Here is a 9,176-nt window from a genome sequence, read left to right on the forward strand (position 1 = left end):
TATTGATTCATCTTGTTCATTTATCAATCATTCTCTACTCAATTTGGGTTTGTATTCATTCCTTTTTACAGTTAATATTCGATATTTTTTTACTTATTTTTCCAATTCGTATTAAGTTATACACATACCCTTAGAACTACGTATAAATTTCACTCTATCCGTTTTTCGGGTAAAGAAGAACTCATTAGAGTCATGTGATTTATAGAATTCTAAAAGACTAGTTTGTCTAGAGAATCATCATAATCCGATTTGTGTAAAAATTAATCAATGATACTTTAAGGCGCGGGATAAGGATTAAAATGGTATTGCATTCAAAGACAGGATGATCGTTCTAATGCCTAATCACCAAGCATTATCCTATTCACCAAATTAATCAATTAGTGAAAAACCAGAAATTGGATGTTACTTTTCCTGTGACGAAGAAAATGGACAAAGAGAGCTGGAATTGGATTGTGTAGATGAAATAAATTGGTGGGGGGGACCTTCCAATCCAAATTACCCCGTCAATGCCAATTTCTAGGTAGAGTGAGATTTCATTTCACAACGTCCACGCAAAAGCTTTTCTGCTTCATCCTGTCTCCTCCCCCCCACATACACCCCTTCTCTCTATCTTTTTTGTTTCATCTCTCTCTTTTTAGAACTGTGTCTGTTCTTTTAACGTATTTCTTCTTTCTTCATTGATTGAGCTGCTATACCTAAAGTACAATACCCCAGATCTGAGTTCTGATCCCATGGGTCACCTCCCCCCTGAGGAATCCTATGTCTTTCCCTCTACGCTTTCTTCTTTCCTCTTCTCCCCTTTTCTATGTATTGAATAAATTGCCTCAATTTCCACAGATCTGAGTCTCTTCCATTGTCATTTTCCTTTCATGTCAAAATTCATCATTTTTTTATTCCCTTTTCCGGTCTCCAAGATATTTGTCACGAATCTCTATTACGAAGTTTCCAATCCCAAAATAAGAAGTTCCCCATTTCAGTTCCGTGCCAAAACTTCTTAATTGATTTTTGGTTTTGCCTGATATCTAACTGAACTTTAACTTTTGAATGGAAAGCGCCGCTGGTGGCAGCGGCAACAGTAGTAGTCTAAGAACATTGATGTTCAATGATAAAATCGATACTCCTAACCTCGGAGATTTCCTCAGAGTCAAAGAAAACAACAATAATATTACAGCAGGTCTTACGCTAGGCGCTGTGTTGAGCAACAAACCAGAATGTTCTTCTTCTTCTTCCCCTGTCCATTCCTCCAACAGAACTCTTCTTGATATCATTCAAGAGGATCCCAACAGTAGCAGAAAAACTCGAAAAACTTGGAAACATTTCAGGAGCAAACTCCGTCTTAAACGTGCTGCCGACACCTGGACTTCTAATATTTCCATTCAACAGGGTAATAGCAATCCGATAATAATGTCTCGTCGGTTGTCCCCTCGGTCACCTCCTCCCCTCGACGCTGTTGCTTACCCAGAGGACCTGCCCGTTGAAAATTTCGGTCAGCGGGAGGTTTCTGCATCTGGGTCACAGAGAATATTGCGAAGAAATTCGAGCAGAAATGAAACTGCAGAAGAGGAAGAAAGTGAAGGGGAAAATGCCGGAGGAGAAGAACCGGTGAGGATGTCATTAATGGCGTTGTTAGCAGAGAATGATGGAGATGGGTCAGCGTATATGATAGGAGATGGAGATGAAGAAGATGACGATGATGAGGAAGAGGTTGATGATAATGGAGTTTCCGTCGCCGGCGCCGGTGTCGGTGCCGGCGGAGAATATAACAATTGTTGTGTGTGTATGGTGAGACATAAGGGTGCTGCGTTTATACCATGTGGACATACATTTTGCAGGTTGTGTTGTAGGGAGCTCTGGGTTCAAAGGGGTAATTGTCCTCTCTGCAACAATTTCATTTTGGAAGTTCTCGACATTTTCTGATCAATTGGAAACCATTTCAACTTCCACAGCTTCAATGTTTAGCCTTCTCGTTAATTTTAATTTATTTTCTCTTCTTCTTGGTTCCCCCATCTTGTTTCAATGTTGCATTCTTACATTGGTCTCTATATCCTTTTCTGAGTTAGCCCAATTTAGTGTCTTTTGTGAATCAGTGATTACTAGCTAGTGAATATTTGTCAGGCATGAATAGGATTATGGTCCTTGGTATCCTTTGTGTATATTGTACCTCTGTCTTGTATGGACTAATATTCAAAGTTTGAATAGAAAATCAGAGAGAAGAAACAAAGGTCTTATTTTGGGTCACATGGACGTTTTTACTTTACCCTCATATATGAATATGAATTTCTGGAATTGTCTTTCTCTTTTGCTTTCTGGAAGTAGGAAAAAGTCGCGGGAGAATAGCTGTCAAGCTTGTGTTGAGAAGGACTTGACAACTTAGTCCAGATAGTGGGACATTTAATAATGTCTTACTCCTATTCCAATACGTGCAACCCAACATGTAATCATTTGTGACAAATCCCTCCACAGCTACCTTACGGTATCTTAAGATATTTTTCTTTTAACATTTAGGTCGATTGGGTGATTTTTGCTCTAACTTAAATTGGTGCAGGATGAAACTGTAATTCACTATATTGTTAACTTCCATCCCTCTGATTAGTTTAATGCTTATGAACATCAATAGGATTAACCATAAAACGGGAATTAAGCAGTTGTAACCATTAATCAGGTCTTTGCAACCTTAATTTGCATCTCACCTTAAATGAGGTTTTGGTAGTCACCTTAATGGTGAAAGGTGCCGGCCAATCATTAAGGATTGTTAAAGATCAAAATGTAAGACAAACTAGTTTTATCATCCAATGAAGCACTGCCAGATGATATGAAATACCAGATGCTTTAACATATTTTTTAATAGCTAATTAGGTATTGGATGAGGAGTTGGTCAACCATCATTAATGCCATCCTCCTATGGTTGGTTTGTTACATTTATGAAGTTACCAATTTTTTGTAAGTTTACTAACGCATGTGCTTTAAATTTGATACCAAGAGTTGTTGCAAAACCACGAAATATACTACAAATAAATACTTTTAACTTATGTCAAAAATATAATATTTATATTACATTTAAATAAAATAAAAGGCACTTCGTAACCTTGAATTCTTTCCCTCCCGTAAAGTCTCCAGAACCCTCCTCTTAGATAGCCCTAGTTTCAGCATTTGCAAGATGTTAATGTTTTATCATTACGACAGGCCTGAAATATAATTAGGCAAAGTGAGATGCAAGACACAATCTGAAACCATATTCAGAGTAAACTCTGATAATTGCTGATGGAAAGTGAAAACTATTTGGAAGCCATCGTCTAGTACTGAAAACTAATACTACTAACATTCATACACCACCATTTAGGCAGATGGGAGAGTAATAACCAACACTCCAAAGCGTTCACCCTAACAACCAACCTATAACCATATAACCACCAAGTAAACAATTAGCAGCATCCAGCATCATAGCCTCCAGTTTGATGTAGCATTGCATCGATTTCATCACCCTCCTCCATCTCCAGCTATTCAACAATTGTAGAAAAGAATGTGAGATAAATATAAGTTGGTTAAACAAGACAAGTTGTGTGAAGTGTTTCAGTACCTCATCAGGAGTTTGCTCTCCCTTAAGCCTGCGGCCATCAAATAAGAACGCAATCGAGTTCATGTCAACTGACTGACGGTCACAGTAAGCATTCATGAGCTTGCGCAACTGTGTGTTACGCTTGATCCTGAAAAACACTTCATGTCCATCCTGCATGCAAGAATTGATGGAAACTACGAATGAAAAAAACACACAATTCAATATGAAAATGACTCCTCAATTCCATCTTCTCATGTCCATCCTGCATGCAAGAATTGATGGAAACTACGAATGAAAAAAACACACAATTCAATATGAAAATGATTCCTCAATTCCATCTTCTCATACTCTCTTCCTCGTTTTTAGGTTGAGGGAGGACACAAACTATGGCAAAAGAATGCCAACCAACGCAATACAAAGAAGCAAATGTTTGGAAAAATGCACATTGGGGCCACATAACATACGACTCAACAAACTCACAACCACGCGATTTAATGAAAGGAAAAAAGAAAGGGAGAGAAATAGGTTAAGTGCAGTTTGCTGCTTCGGAGTCTACATTCCATGCAGCTACTATGAAATACATCTAACTAAACGATATTATCTGTCACATTCGAGCAAGGTAAGATTCAAGCAATCAATGATCCTGGCCCCCTGGCATGGAGGCCAGGTTAATCTAGACAAGTCACTTATTTCCCTCAAGAGTAAATGTGTTAAACTATTACCATTACCACAATATTAACAACCACAGAGTACAGCATGAGAAAGCGTTTAAGCAATTTATCCAGCACAAGAGGGTCTAGAAAAAGAGAAGGCTACATTATCCGACGTGATAAAAAAAAACATTGAATGTGCAATGCTCCAAAAAATATTGCCTATACCAATGACACTCATCATGAGGATAACAGAAGATTACTTTGAAGTTTGCAACAAAATACTAATACATGGAGGGTTTCTTTTTATTTTTCCTCTTGGTTTTATGGTAAGTAAAAGTATTAACTAATACATGTGGTTGTGTTAAGTGAATCTACTTTCCCTTAATTATGGTTTGAGCATTGGATGCATGTTTTCATCCATAGAGGGACTGACCCATCGCTGAGGTTTTCTAAACAGCGTTAGCAGTAGAAGGTAAACAACAAAATCAAATACCATTCCTGTCATCACAGAATAGACTGTGTCGGAAGATATGTCTGCCCCCACACTGAGTGCCCTCTTCCAAGTCCTATCTCTACAGCAAAAGATACTGTATTCCTCGTGGTCACACCCAAGCCCAGTACTCCCACACCTAGCATAGAATACTTCTATCCTCCAGCATCCTATTGACATGTCCAATTAATAACAAGAATCCTTCCATGTCTAAGGAAAAATTCTTATTATCCAGATTCCGGACAGACTATAGACTCAAATCATTTCTTACATGGAAATCAAAGAATGGTAGAGCTAACCTGGGCAATAAGACCTATATATTACTCAAGAACGCAGCTTAGCATGTATATTGAACAGAGCAGATATAAACAGAACAGATAAAATAATATTTGAGAATTTACTGGAACTTGCAATTTATGAGCATGAAATGGAACAGAATGAGACCCAAAAGGAAAGAAGAAAAAAGAAGGTGAGGGCAGAAAATTTAGTGGTGAGCAGAAAAACTGTACAATCAACAAACTAAACTGAGCAGAAACATATTTCTTTTATAAGTTTGTAGCTTACAGTTTTCAACTTGTAAAAATAATCATTATGATGGTTTCATTTAGGTTTTATGTAACTGCCCAATGTTAACCACACAGATTCATAACATACCACAGTAAAAAGAAAAAGAAGAGGGTCACTAAGCCAGCTAAGTTGAGGTTTGGATTACTTCCATCCCACTCATTATTCATTCCATGTCTTGCTTATGTACATGACAAACATTACCAAAGCGGGAAAAATAATGGTATAGGGGGTAAGAAGAGATCCAAACTGCATTTCTCCATTTATGTACAGTACGTTATGATCTACACTAACAGCTAAGAGTGTGGCCTAGTGGTTAATAAAGTGGAAGTAAAACCATAAGGCTTCAAGTTTATACCCCAACGGAGGCAAAAAAACACTGGATGATATTCATCTTTTAAGAATTGGTGGGCAAAATTGCCCGGTACCTATATTGGTGGGAGGTAACAGGTACCCGATAGAATACTCGAGGCGGGCGCAAACTAACCTGGACACTACCTTCACACAAAAACGATTGATTTGCAACAGGTATGAAATATTATAGTAAGAGCCCAGCGGAGCCAGAATTTTCATCAAGTGATGTCAAAAAATAAATAATTAGCTACATTGAAATGTCAAGGGGAGTCAAAGTATAGTAAATATACATAAAATATAAAAAATTATCTAGCAATATAGTGTAATTTTTCAGCGCTCGACACCCCCTTGGTTCAATGTGGCTCCGCCACTGGTAAGAGCTTTATTAAGTCATATTCAAAAAGTTTGGTCTCTTAACTGCTCACACTGCCCAGACCTTCTACCAACTCCCGAGTTTTCCAAACCAAACCTCAGCTTTACATGGTAAATAGTTGTTTTGGTTTTAAATTTATTTTTAAAAAAAATACAGCAAGATATGGCTCGGTTTTGGTTTCTCTGTAAACAAATCTACCCAAAACACCGTACGTACACTCGTACGGTAAATCACAGCTTACAGTGCACAACACCCTCACCAGTGCGTGCAGAAACATGAAATCCATCAGCCCGATTAACTTCATGATTATGTATCATCGAACCACATGCAGATTCAAAGGAATCATGGATTAATAGAATTGCATCCTTTATCAGTATAAAACTGCTTGACTACACGAGTTTTTTCATCATTGCCGAAAACAAAAATAATCACAAGAACTATCCTGAGAACGAAATCACAGCTGTATGCGAGCATATGTACATGAAAATCAACACAGATGGAAGTAAAGAGATAAAAATACATGTTAAACAATTAAAACGTCGACAATGAGTATACCTGACCCTTAACCTTCAGATTGATATGAACCGCCTGATCGTTAGGCTTCTTCTCTTCCTCTCCTGCGCCACCACTACCGCCGCCGCTAGCCGACATGATGATCGCGCTTCTACTATTGTTCTTCCGCCGAGGGTTTTCTTTTTACAGTGAGAATCAAAGCAAAAAAATCTCTTGAGTTGAGAAAATACCCAAAGGGCTCCTTTAATACGCTCAGCGCTTCCTTTTTGCCACGCGCAGAGAAACAACTGTCAAGGGTATTATGGAAAATAGATACACAAAACGGCGTCGCAATCTACTTAACTACACGTGGTAGACGCGAGTGAAGAATTTTGTTATAAACCTGAGAGTGGGAAAGCAAAATAAACTATATTCAATATATATTTGAATTCCGGGCTGTAATGGAAAAAACGAGGGAATCGATGATCTTGACCAGGAAAAGAGGAGAGCACCGAATTGACGGTCAGGATAGGTGCCAGAAAGAATCTGACGGCTCGGAAGGGAAATACGCTTGGAATTTTGTAGTCCCCTGCAGGTTGCCACTTGCAAAAAGGTTCAGATGGATTCTTATTTCTTCCTTATCCATGGTCGATGACGGACCATGGGCATTGTCATTAATTCAGAAAAAAATAAAAAATAAAATAAAAAGGAGAATGGAAGATTTTATGGCTCTAATTATGGGTAAAATCTTATCTGCTTCCTATGTTTATGATAAATTAATAAATACAAAAAAAATTACTATATTTTATATATATTCTTAACTTTAAATCAACTAAGATTAAATTACTTGATTTGATGTAAATATAGAGTGCGAGTAAGTATTTACGATAATCACGTGGCTAGAGCACATAAAAGTTGTATTTCCTGCTAAACATTTTTTTTCCTTCTCTATTGATAACATTTATATATTATTTACAAGGTAGTTGCTAAATTGTTTGTTTGAAATTTATTGTGATCGTTTATAGCCTGTTTGGCCAAGCTTCTAAATTAAGCTTATTTTGATAATTGTTTTTTTCTTATAAGTATTTTTTTCAAAAATACTTTCGGTGAGAAGCGATTTGTGTTTGATTAATTAATTTAAAAAATATTTCTGAATAGTAATTAGTGTTTGGTCAGACTTTTAAAAATTATTTCTAAGTATATTTTTCTCAAAAGTACTTTTCAAAAAGTATTTTTTGAGAGAAGCTACTTTTATGTTTTTCCAAAACTGCTTATGCTTCTACTCAAAAGATTTTTTTTTTTTAAAAGCACAACCAAACACTTCAGCTTTGGGAGAAAAAAAAACACTTAAAAAAAATATTTTTGGTCTTGGAGAAGCTTGGCCAAACAGGCTATTAGTTCACATAATAATTATACAAGAATTATAATACAGAAATTATTTATATGTAGATTATTAATGAAGAATTCAACATAAAGTGTTATATATGAATTACGAGTAAATAATATACACGCCTCACTTTCCGTAATTGATGCCAAAGCAAATAATACTTTTATTGAGGTAATCATGGCCACAGGAGCTCCTGCTTTTTGTCTGAAGTCTTTGGCTATTAATGTAGCTTTAAAGGTTTGCAGAGAATCATCGGTATTGACTTTCTTCTAAACACCCATTTACAAATTACAACCAATAGATTTAGTGTTAGGGAATAAATCTGACAATAGCCATGTACCATTTATTTACAACTTCTTTCTAGAAAACCTAATTCCGTGAAGCTATTGCCTCACAATAAGTTTTAGGATTCTCTTCTATATTTAAAATAGTAAGTATTTTTATTTAATACCTTATCTCTACTTCCTTCTACCAAAAAGACTAGTGCTTGAGAAGAAATAAAATTAGAACCTACATTCTTTCCTTTCTAGTTTTTTGACTTCTCCTTGATTCAACCGGAGGTTCAGTCGCCTTTATTTTATTGTTAGAAGACGAACTAGGATTTGTACTACTTTTTTGGGTTACTGCATCATCACCAAGACTTACTGCACTATCATCTTGATAAAAAAATTATGTATTTTTATTTGAATTATTAAAATCACCGAATAAACTTTATTTCCAAGAACACAACATCATTTGATTCAAAATATATATAGACTCAATGTCTAGTAACATGTATGCCTTTGAGTTTTCAGCATATCCTACAAATATGCTTTTAATTTCTCTAGGTCCTAACTTTGTCCTTTTAGGATCTGAAATTCTATGATAGGTTAAATGACTCTATACCCTTAAGCAATTTAAATTAGGCTTTCTTCCTTTTCATAATTCATATGGTGAGACCTTAAATTTCTTTGAAGGTACTCTAGTGTGCACAAAACAAGCCATTAGCAAAACTTTCACCCACAAATTCGTTGGTAGCTTTGCATGTAAAAGCGTGGCCTTAACCATATCTACCAACGTCTATTTTTCCTCTTAGCAAAACTATTTTGTTATGGGGTATACAGTGCACTAACTTGGTGAACCAAATTATTTTTTTCGCAAACAGAAAATTCATTGGAAAAGTATTCACCTCCTCGATCACTATATAGGATTTTAATCTTCTTTTTCAATTGATTTTCCACTAGTCCTTTGTAATTCTTAAAAATATCAAATGCTTGATCTTTTATTTTTATTAAATAAACATGTGTATATCTAAAATGATCATCTTT

General features: G+C 36.1%; 2 protein-coding genes across 4 annotated transcripts; one reads left to right on the forward strand and one right to left on the reverse strand.

Moving 5' to 3' along the window:
* The first annotated feature begins 254 nt into the window (after positions 1–254).
* Positions 255–2,238, forward strand: LOC107788255 (uncharacterized). Its single transcript, XM_016609929.2, has one exon. The coding sequence runs from the start codon at positions 1,045–1,047 to the stop codon at positions 1,915–1,917; it is 873 nt and encodes a 290-aa protein (XP_016465415.1). The 5' UTR covers positions 255–1,044; the 3' UTR covers positions 1,918–2,238.
* Positions 2,239–3,001: 763 nt separating this feature from the next.
* Positions 3,002–6,719, reverse strand: LOC107788254 (small ubiquitin-related modifier 1). Of its 3 annotated transcripts, none has more exons than XR_001648566.2 (4): positions 6,546–6,719; positions 3,578–3,727; positions 3,321–3,497; positions 3,002–3,185 (listed from the first exon to the last, which is right to left on the reverse strand). XR_001648566.2 is itself a non-coding variant. In XM_016609927.2 (4 exons), the coding sequence occupies exons 1-3, from the start codon at positions 6,639–6,641 to the stop codon at positions 3,423–3,425; spliced, it is 321 nt and encodes a 106-aa protein (XP_016465413.1). In that variant the 5' UTR covers positions 6,642–6,719; the 3' UTR covers positions 3,002–3,185; positions 3,394–3,422. The 3 variants fall into 3 exon arrangements, 2 of the variants coding, with proteins under 2 accessions (XP_016465413.1, XP_016465412.1); XM_016609927.2 differs by having other exon boundaries at positions 3,394–3,497; XM_016609926.2 differs by lacking the exon at positions 3,002–3,185 and having other exon boundaries at positions 3,226–3,497.
* Between the last annotated feature and the right edge of the window lie 2,457 nt (positions 6,720–9,176).

The sequence above is a fragment of the Nicotiana tabacum genome, chromosome 19 (genome assembly GCF_000715075.1).
Source record: "Nicotiana tabacum cultivar K326 chromosome 19, ASM71507v2, whole genome shotgun sequence".
NCBI classification, from domain to species: Eukaryota; Viridiplantae; Streptophyta; class Magnoliopsida; order Solanales; family Solanaceae; genus Nicotiana; species Nicotiana tabacum.

Bases quoted from the DNA above. Each gene is read 5' to 3' on its own strand.
- LOC107788254 (XM_016609927.2), bottom strand. From the start codon at position 6,641: ATGTCGGCTAGCGGCGGCGGTAGTGGTGGCGCAGGAGAGGAAGAGAAG. The intron at 3,728-6,545 runs GTATACTCATTG...TCTTGCATGCAG, and splicing joins ATCTGAAGGTTAAGGGTCAG to GATGGACATGAAGTGTTTTT. The intron at 3,498-3,577 runs GTACTGAAACAC...ATTGTTGAATAG, and splicing joins GAGAGCAAACTCCTGATGAG to CTGGAGATGGAGGAGGGTGA.
- LOC107788255 (XM_016609929.2), top strand. From the start codon at position 1,045: ATGGAAAGCGCCGCTGGTGGCAGCGGCAACAGTAGTAGTCTAAGAACA.